Here is a 14,072-nt window from a genome sequence, read left to right as displayed (position 1 = left end):
TCCCATATGAATTGAAATTACATATAGTATTCTCTGTTCAAATCACATTCATGTTGAGTTGCTATGCAGAAGCAGCTCCTTGTCTTTGAACAATATCAGATGCAAACCTTGGCACAAAGTACATATTAAAAAATTTTAAGTGACAGATGTCCTTTGCAACTTTTCAGGAAAACAGATACTGGGAGGTTAAACTTGAGGATGTTTTAGTGTGAATTTCCCTGGTAAAACCATACCTTCTGTTTCATAGCATTTCATTCACAGTTTGTCGTGGATCAGAGGTCAGGTCTGCAATGGGGAGTTTCTATAAGCATACCTTCAGGGACTGACTTTTTTTCTAAAATACAAAACTTTTGCTTTGTTATTGGTGGTTTCACAGATTTCAACTTTTCTCCTCTTTCCCAGATTTTGGTGTTAGTGCATTTTTAGCAACGGGAGGTGATGTTACTCGTAACAAAGTAAGGAAAACATTTGTTGGTACTCCCTGTTGGATGGCCCCTGAAGTAATGGAGCAGGTATTTCTAATGCTAATCAAAAGTTTAAAATATTTTGTCTTTTCATTTTGGAGCTTAAGACATTACCACCTTGGTTTTCCCTTCTGGTTCTGTTTCAGGTGCGAGGTTATGACTTCAAGGCCGATATGTGGAGTTTTGGGATAACAGCCATTGAGTTAGCAACAGGAGCAGCACCTTATCACAAATACCCTCCTATGAAAGTAACAATCATTTTATAATTGTTAATGCTGTTAGCTGTATTATTAATGCTGCTAGATAGAACTGCATTTTAAACAGCAACTCAGGGTATCTAAATAGATGTATTCTGTGGAGTATATTTTCTCTTTTAATTTCTACATTTCAAGTTTGTTTTGCTTACGACACCTCATTTTTGGGTTTATTTTAGGTGTTAATGCTAACGCTTCAAAATGACCCTCCCACTTTAGAGACAGGTGTAGAGGACAAGGAGATGATGAAAAAATATGGCAAATCCTTTAGAAAACTAATCTCATTATGCCTTCAAAAAGATCCTTCCAAAAGGTAGGTCACTATTTCCATGTAAAATAGAATTATTTTTGAAAATACATAGACTACTTTAAGTTACAGTGACATAGTATTTAAGTGTATGGTTTGAATTTGTAAATAGAAGCTTTCAGTCACCTCCATCTGTGGAGAAGAAATTGCCTCTTTACCATTCCTTAAGTTTACTTCTGATTGTTAACCTAATGTATTTATACTTAAACACAGTATTGAATTAAACACCAATCAAACAAAAGTCCTTGCTCTATGTCTTAATTTCTTATCTGAAACAAGACATAAATCTTGATACTGAGCACAAGTCTAATAAGACCGTTCAGATTTAGCAGCAGAACAGTGGGTAACCAAATATATCATTCTCTTGGCGTTTAAAATAAATTAGAAATAAATCATTTACGTTGATTTTTCTCATTTTGTGACATAAACTTAGTGTTGTTTTTAATTGGGATATTTCCAGAGAAAATTAGTTACTCAGATGTATTTATTCTTTTTACTCCAAAGTTAGGGGCTCCAAGTTTGTTGAATTTTCCTCGTGCTTATGTAGGGAATTGCATGTCATGGTGTCTCATTTTTGCACGCTTTTTTTTCTAAAGAATTGTAGGAAGCATTATTTCCTAAGGCATTTAGTATATCGCTGTTTTCTCAAGTTTCAGAGCTACTATTTTTAGGGAAAGATTGTTCTGAGAGAGCAATCCTGGTTGTATGTCTCCTTTATGGTGTGTACTTCCTGATGTAATGTTAGCCTTAGTCCAGGATATGGTTGTGGGGAGTCAAACTGAAAAGGTGGCAACAGGAATACTAGAGAACAAGTATAATTAAGAAAAAAGATTGTGGTCATGTCTTTATTCTTGAAATACTTGAAAAATTTTGTTTCACTCAAAGATCATTTGTGTACTGCTTTCAGATTCCCCAGCCCCTTAACCTTGTTGGTCTTAGTAGCGAGTCCTGATGCTTTAAGCTTAGTGCTGCAGTTTGGCTGCTTACAAATAGGAATAATAATAATAATGGATAATCAAGCTCTTGATAATCAAGCTTCTTTTAGTTTCCAGCATCTAGCAATTTTCAGGGCAAGATTAAAGTGGTGAGAAGTAATGAGAAGTAAATAAAATGAATTTTCCCTGTCTCCTTGAATACATAATGCTGAATTACCTGATGTGTAGTAAAGACATTGGTGTTGAAACATTGGTGTTTAAGGTACTTATTTAAACTTATATGTTTATTAAAACACATGCAATACCTTCATACTCAGGATTGCCTTGAATGGAACAATTAGACCAGCAAATAGATGTTCAGATAAAAACAGATATAGAGCAATTATTTTTATACTGGGAGGTCATCACTATTTTTCATATTTCTTACAATCCAGGATGTAATTTTGCACAGCGATCCCTCCAGTAGCGATCATGTCAGTTGTGGGAGAAGCCCTTGATCTTTGTGGCAAATTATAGGACTGGCATTGCACTGCTGTTGTCTCAGACTATGATGTTTTCCTTTTGGGAATGTCTGTGGGTGTTTCTCCTCAGTGCCACAGATGCTGCTCACAGTCCTCAGCTGTAATTCATTGCTGCAGCTTGTGTGGAAAAACAGGGCCAGAAAGCATGTCCAGACCAGTTCAGAAGTGTCTGGTATAATTGATGGTAGAGGAATGGAGAACACTGGTTTGGATAAAACTTTACTAAAATGGAGCTTTTAAGTGTGCATAGCCCTGTTATGAGATGTGACGGTACTGTACTTTGAGAACTTTAAAACTTTGGCACAGAAGTTGATTTTTCTTTTAAATAGTTTTCCCTTCCTTTTTGCTCATCCAGGATACATGTATGAATTGCTACTGTGTCTGATGGTCTCCACAGGACCACTAATCAGAACTCCTTTATTGTAGAGTTTGGTGCTTTGGAGGTGAAGAAAAATACATGCTCTATGGAACCTACTGTCTGTCTAAACGGAATTATTTTTATTAATGTCAAGAGTTGTTTCATTACCCCTTGCATGTGTGAACTGATAGATACATACAGACTATTTACTACTCATCTTTTGTTCACATTATGGGTCTGTCCTCAAAGAAATAAACTAGGTCAGATTTTTGCGGATTTTTTTTGAGATTGGTATTTTCCAAATGGAAGCTTTCTCTTTGTTTTACCTAGTTTATTGTAACTAGAGCAGATGTTGCTTCTGTTTATTTAGAAGATTTATGAGTCTTGAAGATTTTGACTTCCCTAAATTTAGCTGTGTCAAAATTTGTCCTGGATGGTGGTATGGGCTCCTAATGCAAATGATGGAGGATTTTATCTCATCCCAAGAGATGCTTTGCTTTCTCTCCAGAGTCTGCTTCAGTACTAGAGTCTGGCTTTCGCTAGATAAGTAGCTTTTTGGATCCCTGAAGATAGGGAGACAAAACCTGCCATTCACTTTGGTAGATATGAGATTGAGGTTATCTCTTGGAACTGCTGAAAGAGACTTAAACAGAACTGCAAGTAGAAATGAAGTGTGTCAGTTACAGTTGTTTTGATTTGTATTTATCTGTTTGGTTGGAAGATGATCCCAATGACTCTCTTTGGTTTATGCATCATGTTAATAGTGTCAGTACAGTTTCTTGAGAGTATCTGCTGACATCAACGAGGTAGAAGAATGCCAATAGGAGGTACTGATGCTGCTGTATGGAAAGTGTAATTATGCTTTTATTGCTGTGGAACAAAGTTTTACTTGTATTCATAGAGTCATTTGGGGAAAAAAGCCAAATACCTGCCTTTTTGTGTTTTCTTCTTTTTCTTTTTTTTTTTTTTTGTTTGTTTGTCTTATTTCTTTTTTTTTAAAGGTTAAATGCATTTGTGTTGAACAAAAAAGGGGGAAAATTGGCAGCTTAAGAGACTGATTTTTTTTTTTTTCTCTCTTTTTTGGTATTTTTGCCATAGAGAGGCTTAATTTTTTTTCATGTGTGGTAAGTGAGTTTGTGTGAATTAATTCAGTAGCTATTATCATTCATTCCCCATTCATACAGTACTAATTCAAAAGTATTAGAGACGTACCATTTAACTAACGTCTTGTACTGTATTCACTGAGAGGGGTCTTTGTTTTCTGTTCTAATTTATTATTGATCTTTCAGGCCCACAGCAGCAGAACTTTTAAAATGCAAATTTTTCCAGAAAGCCAAGGTAAAACGTTTAACCCTACGAGTAAATTTTGCTCTGCCTTAAAATCTATGTGAAATTTCTTCTTTCCTTGGATTGATTTTTAACTTAACAAATGTTGATTTTGCAGAATAGAGAATACCTGATTGAAAAGCTGCTCACTAGAACACCTAATATAGCACAAAGAGCAAAAAAGGTGAGTGCATTCATGTATTTTTCTTGACTGCTGTGGAAGATAAAGCAGGGACTCTTCAGTTGCCTTACATTTTTAGTTGACTGACTGAACCATACTTTTAAGTAGTCCTTCAAAGATAGTGAGTATTAAATTAATGTTTTCTGCAGCCTTGCTTTCTCTAGGAAGCCCTGAGGCATTTTTACTTCCTTTCTGGCCTTGTCAAAATGATACATGGTTTTTGTCATACTTGATATGATTTTTTTCTCACTTCCTCTTAGAAAGCTACAGGTGAATTAGTTGTGGGGAAAAAGATGGCCTACAAACATATAGGTTCATAAACTGCACAATTCATATCTTCATTGATCACCTAGGGAAAGGGTGAAGATAGTTTAAATGGTATTTGTTGACAACTGCCTGGTTCTTTGGATTATTTCAAATGTTATTCCTGAAATGTCACATTGAAACTCTGCATGAGGCCTGCTGTGATTTTCAGACTAGTGGAGCCTTATTCCACGGGTGGCAGAGTTAAGTCCACAGCAGGGCATATTCTGGTATTTCTGTGGTGCCTTTGGCACTCGTATAAATGAGCTTACCAAGTCATGTGCAGCAGGATAAAAAAAATGGTAACTCCTAAGAGGTGAGTATTGTAAGACCTTTAAATATGAAGCAAACTGCTTTTCATAAAAGCTAAGAAACAGGAATGAATGTAGACTCCTGTTTGTTGTGTGTGAAAAATTACTGAACTCCCTTTTCCCCTTCTGTTGTGCCTTAACTCACTATGTGTCTTCAGTATGAGATGCCTGCTCCAAGACTGCTGAGGCTCTGCGGATGGCACAGTAGTGTGCTGAGTCCAGCCTTCTAAGAGCAGGTTTGCTGAGGGATGTTTTGAGGAGGGCATTTCAGAAAAGGAGCTGTTTCAGCCTTTGTTAGCACATCAGGCTGCAGCTACCCTGACAGGCACTTGTACGATTTTCTGTTGTCTTTGGGAGTATTGGTTTGGCCTGATTCTGCAACACTGAAATGTTCTCACAGCTGGTGGCTCAGGTTTAGAAGAGGCACTCAGCAAGATATGAGTGCTTCAAATTCCTTCGAATCTTCTTCATATGGAAGTAATTTTGGGACCTCGTTGCTGGTGGGCTCCGAGAGGCTGGACGGAGTAGGAAGGGCTCCTGAGAGGGTTTGAGGCTGGGGCGCTGCGCTGAGCAGGTTCGCACCTGCGAGGCGGGGAGGAGGAGTTCAGGGTTTGGCCGTGTGGTGGCAGCAATGCCCGCATAAACCGGGATCCTGCTGGAGAAAACCCGGCCTCTGGTTTTCGTTTTGCTCCTCGGGAGCGCAGGAGCCATTTAAACACGTCCCAGCCAGGCTCCGGACGGAGCGAGTGCCTCCTGATTCCGTCTCGCAGCTGGATCCCCGGGTCGGCTGTAGAGACCGCCTGTGAACTCATGCATGCACGCACGTGTACTTTGGATTTCTTTAGAAAACACGGCACTTGGAATTGTGAAGGGAACGCAGGATAGCCTCCCAGACATAACCACAGAAATAATTTTCTGAATTACATTTTTGACAGTTCTTTCTAATTTGAAAGGGGTGTGAATCTTAAGAAATCAAAGCTATACAGTGGTGGAGACAAATTAATACGTCTTTAATTACATCATAAATGGAAAATATTTGGGTTTTAGCTGAAAATGTTCAATTATTTATATTTTAAAAGGACACAATATTAAAATTCATTGGGGATTTAAAGTTTAATTCACTTGTTAGAACTGTGCATGTAGGTGCTGTTTTAAGACACCATAAAATATAAATGTACTTTAATAATAAAACTCTGGGGTTTTGTTTAAAAAGCTTGTGTAAGTTGAGTTTGGTTGCTTAAACATTAACATGTAAAATGTCTAAGAGGTTGCTCTTGGAAGAAGTAACCCCTGTAATTGAAAAACTAATATCACTAGGGCAATAGATAGGAAGGAGCTGGTGTCATCACTGCTTAAATTATCTTCTGTGGCACTTGGCGGAAATGCCTATGACTAATGATCTGTAGCACCACTGCTAGTACAGATGTCAGATCTGCCCTGTGCTAATCTAATTTTTCTTCCATTTACCACAAGTATAATTGCTTTGCCTTGTTGCCCAGAACTCCAGCCTCAATTTAGTTTTAACTTTAAATTCTTCTCTCTTGACTTAGTGTTCCCATGTTTTGTTTCTGCCTTTATAGCTTATACTTGGCATATGTTTTTTTTCTAAACATGAGTTCAGGTCTGTTTGTGAAATCCAGGAAGCAGGTACACAGGTCTTGTATGTGTGAGGAAAACATTTGGTGCTGTAAAGATGTGTCCTGCTGTAAACCCTATTTTGATAATTGAGCAACGTCTTCACCACATGTTTAAAATACTGTTTAACATTGGAGTTGTAAACTACATGATTGTGTGCATGTTCTCCTGTTCCATTGTTTCATTTGCTTTTCATTCTACTAAATTTTAAATTATGTCCTTCTTCCTTGGCCTAGCCTAGTAATTAAGGATAATGCTGAACCACTTAGCCAGGAGGAGCATGTGCTGCCTCTTCCTGTGCAGGACCTGGTTGGATATATTGGTACTGATCCGCAGGAAAGGGTGTTACACCATGCAGCTCCTTACTGGCTGGGTTTCACTAATGGGACTGCTCACCTGTGAGAGTGCTGCTGGTATCAAGAAGAGCTGGAGAAAATGCTGTGAGGAATGGTCCAAGCTCAGTGTGGTTGGGTAAGCAGGGACATGATCTGAAGCCATGCTTTTGTCATTGGTATAGATGTAGGAGCCCTGACACACCGTGCCTCTGCCTGGTTAATGGTGTGATGGTAGAGCAGCCTGCCCTGTGCTGCTTGGATGAGGGCTGTGTGCACTGCTGGCATGAAGCAGCCCACCAAGTGTTTACGTATACTGTTTATCAACATGTGCTGAAGTAGTTTTAATTTTGAACTGAACACTAAGGTATTTAATTTGTGATTAGGATTGCTTTGTTGGAATAGAGCAATTTGAAATGTGAAACAGCTTTTAGAGTTCTACAGTCAGTTTTCAAGTCTTGTCACACTAAAAAATTAATTATAACTGTATGTACTCTGTATACCCAAAGGCCCTTGGTCAATTTTATGGTTTTATAATCCTATTTTTTTAAATTTTAAAATCTTCTGCATGACTGCCACTTCTACAAAGTGAACAGGGAAAAACATGTATCTGCATTTCATTTTATTGCTGTCTGAAGTGCTGCTAGTAAAAAAAACCAAAAACCTGAGCAATAATTGGGCTTGAATTCTGTTTTTGGAATGGTGGTATTGCATTGTGCTCTTAATAGAAGCTTTTTTTAGAGCTGAGCATTGTACGTTAGTGGGAAAAACCTGTGACAGCATGAAGAGATGATTAGTGTGAGTGATACTAGTTTTTATTATACTTCACTAAAAACGCCCTTATGGATGGGTTGGAGTTCTAGCTCCTCAGTACAGCTATTTTAAGGTAATGGTCATGTTTCATTACATAAGACATCACCAATCCTCTGCATTTAATGAGAAAAATACCATTATATCCCAGATTTTTTGGACAGCTATAACAGCATAATTGCACCTCAGCAAGGCATACATGTGCAGCCCTTCCTTGCTTCAGTAATGGATTTCATCTGATAGATACATCTCACCAGTGATGTATGTTAGTGCAGCTGGACTCCAGCTGAATTGAAAAGCAGAGAGCAACATGAACCTGAGTTCAGATTGTTAATATAATTGTATATTAACTTTTCTTTACAGTTTAAGAAAAGCTTATTTAAATAATACTGACATATAAAGTGAAGGGACATGTGCTATACTGGAACACTACTTCTGGAAGGCAGTAGATGAACTATAAATATGTGTTTGGCAGTGCTTTGTGTGAGGGAGGGCCCTCCATTGCAGAAGATTAATTGTTCAGGTTATCCAGAACACTGCTGTAAATTTAAAAAAATAAATAGTGGAACTGTGTTTATATGGTTGAATGTTACTAAAAAAAATAAAAAAAAAAAAAAAGAAATTGTCACTCACACCATGTCAGGTAATTTTTTTATTTTCAAGAAGTTGTTGGAAGGGAAATCTAATAAGAGCACTTTTTCAAACATGTAAATTTGACAGCAATTCAAATAATGAAAAAGCAGTGCCTGCATTCATGGGTAGTAAAATTGGAAAGTGTTTTAAGGGGCAGAAACATGCAGTTGCACCAGCCTTGTTTTAACATTTCATATAAAGGAAGAGGACTGATTAGTGTTTTTGCCATGCAGTTGTGCCATTAGATGCAAGGAACTTCATGCAGTATATGAGTTTGTCCATCTTTACTTTCATAGGGTGCTTTTACCATCTGTGTGGTTTTTTTGTGAGGTTGGATTTTATGTCTTCTCAAATGGATCTAATTGTTACAGAATAAGTGAGGTTTGAAACAAACCATGGCTTAATTGAGTGCCTTTGTACTTCAAATAGCCATATGCATATTTAAAATAACTTGGATTACTTATTATGGCAGAGTTTAGAAGCTCATACACGATTCATCTTAGCTGTTGAAAAGTAGCCCTGTTGCCTATTGGAAGGTGTGTTCCAGTCCATGGGTCATCCAGGTTCCACCTCAGAATTCTTCTTTGCAGGGAGTCCCTGTCTCTTGTGTAACTGCATTGATCTGCTCCTTAGCTTATGTGTTCATGACCTGTTGACTTGTTCAAAATATCTTGAACATGGACTGACGGAGGGTTGGTGTGTAATGAGAACTTCTCTGATTAAACCAGTAGCTCTAAGTATTTGGCATTTATTGAAGCTGTTGAAACTTGCAGAACTCGGGAGGATTTTCTTGAAAGTGCTGTTGAAGGAGTTGTGATTAAAGAATCAAGACAGGATAAAGGAAGTCAGGGTGTGTATGATGCTGGTGATAGTCTTTGATCAGGGAGTAAGCCTTGTAAATAAGCAGAAGATAATCCTATTTTATTGCCCTGTTTTGTAAAAATTTGGTTTTCTGTCCCTGAAAATGTGCAGGAAGGTGCTGGTTTTACCTGTTTACCTTCTGAGAAATTAAACCTCAAACATTTCACTTGCATGACATCCAATACCAGATTGCTTCTCTTGGATTTGGAATGGCTCCCTAAGTAAAAGTGTCTCAATGGAATTAGCTTCTAATAATTTTCTCAATTTGTAGGGCAGGTCAATATTGTGTCAATGCAGGCAGCAACAGCTGCTAGCTTGGGTCACCTTCGTGTCATGGGGTTTCTTTCCTGGAAAAGACAGGCTTTCTGCCTGTCTTTGTTCATAAAGGTAACAAGGAGTTTTGGGAGGATGTGGAAGTGTGTATTACTTGAGATTTTGTATATTTTTGGGAAGTTTGTCAGGAAAGTCATGCAGGCAGATGAATTTCAAAGAGGATTCTCTAAAAGCCAGGTGGCTCAGAAGTGGTATTCCCACCTGTTCCCATTTCCTTAGTGTCTGATGGAATAGGTGTGTGAGAATTTTTGCTTTTATATGGAGAAATTAAATATTTAGCCCTGTTAGTTTAAAAAAAATAAAAAAAGGGGGAAACAAAAAGAAAGAGTCCAGGCTCAAGAATCTGAAGGAAGTGTAAAGTAAGTATGTTTTCCTGGTTAGACCCTGTAAAGCTTTTACAAGTACAGTACCAAAAAGCATTGTACATCATTTGTTTTGACACTCCTTTGAGCCCTGCACTTGTGCTTGATACTGGTGATATTCTTAGAAGTTCCAGGGGTGAGCTGCAAGGGACATACAGGTGAAGCAGGACATCCTTGAGATGGTGTTACCCAGTGATACTTACAGGGGACTTAATTTAGCTGAAAATTGCTCTTGTCTCAAGGAGTAAAAATTATGTCTGGAGCTGCAAACTTCGAAGTTTTAACCAGAACAAGTAGATTAAGGCCGGCAGAGGAGAAAGAAGGGCTGGAACAGTAATAGTTCATTTCTGTTTAGCTCTGAAAAACAGCTCCATGAGAAGGTTATTCAAACAGTGCATCTGCAGCTTAAGGTAAAGTCAGACAGTATGCAGAGAGAAAGGGAGTGTCAGGGATGCACATCCCAGCAGGGCTGTGTGGGATTTACTGGCAGCAGAGGGCAGCCACATCCAGTGCTGTACAGCCAGCGGGATCCATCCTGCCTGAGCTGTGCCTGCAGTCACAGGCTGGGAGTCTCGCTCCAGCTCTGGGATTTTAAACACTGTAAGCTGGATGAATGCATGCTGCTTCTTGATATCTGACTAAAATAGAAACACTGGGGGTTTTAGAAAATTGGATTTTATAAAAATTGCAGATCTCTGTTAATTATTTTCATGTTAATTTATGACTTTTTTTGAGAACTACACTCAAGTTTTAATTTGATCACCTTAATATTTGAGAGAGACCTTGAATAAATTGAAGTCTCTTTAAAATCTGTGTGGAATGCAGAATGTATATTAGAGTAATTTCTCTTATGTACATAAGCAATTGGAAACCTTGGAGAAAATAGAAAAAGGTAGAAATTAGAATTTGACCTTGAAAAGCCTCTGAGTTTGAAAGTAAGTGAAAGTCATAGTAATTTCTTCTTTGAATTCTACAGTAATAGACTGTTTTCCTAAATATTCTTTACTGTGTCTATTGCTGAGAGTGAAACCCACCTTATAATGAGTTTTCTACTACTGAATAATGAAAGCTTTATATGAGGCTGTATTTGTCTTCTTTCTTTCTTTTATCTTTGGGTATTTTAAGAAAGTAAACAACTTGGATGATAGAAAAGCATGGTGGAATTGGAAAATTATGATTATCAAAGTGGATCCCTCTAGTGGAAAGTCTTCTTAGTAGTGATTCACCATCATGATGTGCATTCATCTGAGCAGCCAGGGGAAAAAGCTCTAAAGATTCTGATCTGTCTTCATCATCTTTCAGAGTACTAAGTTCTTCACCAATTTGCTGTATCTTTGATTTGCTTTCTTTGATTCTTGCTAGGTACCCTTGGCCTTGACACCTTAATGTGATTGGAAGGTGGAGGGAAGCAGGCAGGAAAAGAAAGAGGATAGAAAAGAGCCTCACTCTGAATGTGTGAATTAGCCATCAGGTCATGCCTGATAGCCATTTGGGATTCCTTGTGTTTGAGGAGCAATGTATCTCCTCTGCACAATTAATTGAAAACATCCTTCTGAGCACAAGTACACATTCATGCCTGAAAGAATAAAATGTAAGTGAAAGAATTATTTGCAGCTAATAACATTCAGTAATGAAGTTTACATAGTGGAACTACTAAATGGAGAAATAATGTCTGAAAACCAAAATTTGCACATTTCCCATGTGACTGGATTTTTAGTAAAACTGCAATTTCTCAAAGCAAAATCAGATTCCAATTTTGTACTCAGGCTGAAAGCAGAGATAATAAGTATGTTGCAGTATTTAGGTAAAACCTCATGTTTAAGGAAAGCAGAATTAGAAGTTCAGAAGTACCTGGACTTGTAAACAAGGTGTTTTGGTAACAAAACAGTGTCTTACTTTGAGCCACTTCATTTTGCTGTCTCTAAACAGCATTATCCCAGCAGTAGAAGAATTGGTGAAGAGTGAAAAGTGGGAGGGTGTTGTACAAGGAATCCCCCAGAGTGGGTAAGGATTTGGTACTCTGATTCGCTGGTACTTTTCTCATAATTTCCTTTGGAGGTGCAGGAATGGGATCCCTCATCTCCTCCCTCTTCAGTTAATAATGGCTTTGTTTTCCTCTCACTGGTAGCTGCACTGTATTCCATTTCTAAATTGGGAGCCTAGGTAAGATTTTGTGGCAGTCTTCTCGATTGATGGCTGTGCCCTTGGGTGTCACATTTGTCATCATGTAACCATGAAACTGTTTGGCTTATAAAAACAAACCAGTACCATAAATATTTAAAGCAAATGGCCTTTTTTTTTTTTAAACAGATCTGTTTTTTGTTGACTTCTGCTGTATTATCCCTTAAAAAGGTGCTCTTCCAGAACCAGTAGAAAGCTGAAGAAGTCCTGTTCAATGCAGAATTATTGGTGTCGTCTATTCAGTATTCTTTCATGGAGAAAGATATAATGATCTCATATTTCTTGACTTTAAGCTGCCAGTGTAATTGATTCCTCTAGGGAGTATTCCGATAGTTTATGTGTATGAGTATGAAACACTGCAAATTCTAACTTTTTCTAAGTAGGTGAAAAACAAAGACTATGGTGTTTTTTCATTATATTTGCAGCATTCAGAATGGTTTAAGAGGATGGGATACTAACACCAAATTACTGTGATTTCTTAAAACCTTTTGAGTTCTACAAAGCAGGTTGCCAGAGTGCTTTTTTTACTAAGGTAGTGGTACATCCCATTAATAACAATAGCCTGCATAATTGTGGTGATTAAAAACAAGGGTTTGAATTGCATAAAACACGTTCAGGTTTGCAGAAGTTTCGTGGCTTCCATCAGAATAAAATAAGATTTCACAATATAATGAATTCAGAGGAGTTTAAGAATAGTCAACAGTGAATGGGTTAGGATCTTCATGTGATCTGTGAGACTGGGTTGGATGGGGACCAGCCTTCTCCTGACCTAGTGCTTCAACTCTTCAACAAAGAATGATGTGAATATGTGGGAATTCATGTGCTGCCTTGGTCCTCAGGGTTTTTGTGGTTTGGGTTGTTTTATTTTGCAGAAATGTAATTGCAGTGTAGGTGTTCTTATGCAAAAAGAACAGTGTTCTTTTGTTTTAATATATTTTGTAGAAAGCAATTTCATGCCATTAACCTTATGAGCTAAACTGTGATTAAAGCTGTAGCTGTTTTAAGCAAAACGCTTAAATACACAATGATAGGCTGATTTTTTTGTTGCATTTAAATAAAAATAAATGCATAGGGGTGGAGGTTGAAATTTGCTTTTTTGTCTTAGGAAGTGTTCAGGAAAGGTTTGCAAGATGGTGAAAGGTAAAAAATATAAAATCTGTTTCCTCTATAAGCTAAAGCTGTGTATGGAAGGAACTGGTCTAGGGATTTTTTTTTTGAGAGAAAAATACACAGAGAAAAGTGTGGTGCTAAAACCAAAACTGTTCAGTAATGTCCTATTACTGAACATTCTCTTCCGTACATCACTGTTCTTTTCATAAAATAACTAGCATGGAACTGGCATGGTTTTATAAATGCTTCTCATGAAGGTGTATGAGAAGTGAAGGTCATGAAACTTGTGATGAAAAAAAAAAAAAGAGGGGAGAACTGGCTATGCAAAAACCCTCTCCTTATCAATTACCAAGTAAACATTCATACTTTAAAGAGTATATTTTTTCTATAAGATCTTCTGTCATCTGTGTAACAGTGGGAGTCCAGTCTCCTGTAAGTACCAGTGTGAGGTGAAGGTATATAGCATCAGTTGACTGGTCTTTCTTTTTTTTCTGCCTGAAAGTCAAATTTAAGCTTTTATGAAGACAGAATGCAGAAAATTAAAAAGGCGAGGTTTTAAAATAACTACGTTGTCATTACTGCTCTTTGGGGCATGTGGGATTGGGTGTGTCTTCACTAATGTACTAGCATATGTAGCTGAAGGGCATCAGTGGTAAAATAAAAGACAATTTTTCTCCAGCTGCAGTACTTTTGGAAGGGTATGTGTTTAAAAATTTAAAAAGCATAGCTTGCCCTCTGTAGAGATACACAAATACAAAAACCAGACAACAGCACTGACTATTCTCTAGTTAGAAATTAATAGGAAGCAGTGTCAGGGTTCCACAAGGACTTGTACATATGTGCTTTAAATGTGTG

General features: G+C 37.6%; 1 protein-coding gene across 4 annotated transcripts in view; it reads left to right on the top strand.

Annotated features, from left to right (window-relative positions):
* The window catches only part of STK39 (serine/threonine kinase 39), an 85,860-nt gene that overhangs the window by 28,769 nt on the left and 43,019 nt on the right, over positions 1–14,072 (top strand). For all 4 annotated transcript variants that reach the window (XM_088058816.1, XM_014249236.2, XM_088058815.1 and 1 more), the window contains exons 6-10: positions 403–512; positions 611–712; positions 898–1,031; positions 4,129–4,177; positions 4,284–4,349. In XM_088058816.1, coding sequence (XP_087914942.1) covers positions 403–512; positions 611–712; positions 898–1,031; positions 4,129–4,177; positions 4,284–4,349 — 461 coding nt within the window. The remainder of the gene's footprint in view (positions 1–402; positions 513–610; positions 713–897; positions 1,032–4,128; positions 4,178–4,283; positions 4,350–14,072) is intronic.

Source organism: Pseudopodoces humilis, chromosome 8 (genome assembly GCF_049639895.1).
Source record: "Pseudopodoces humilis isolate 2021_Gansu_Grassland_sample_001 chromosome 8, ASM4963989v1, whole genome shotgun sequence".
NCBI lineage: Eukaryota > Metazoa > Chordata > Aves > Passeriformes > Paridae > Pseudopodoces > Pseudopodoces humilis.
This window is presented reverse-complemented; position numbering and strand designations above follow the sequence as displayed.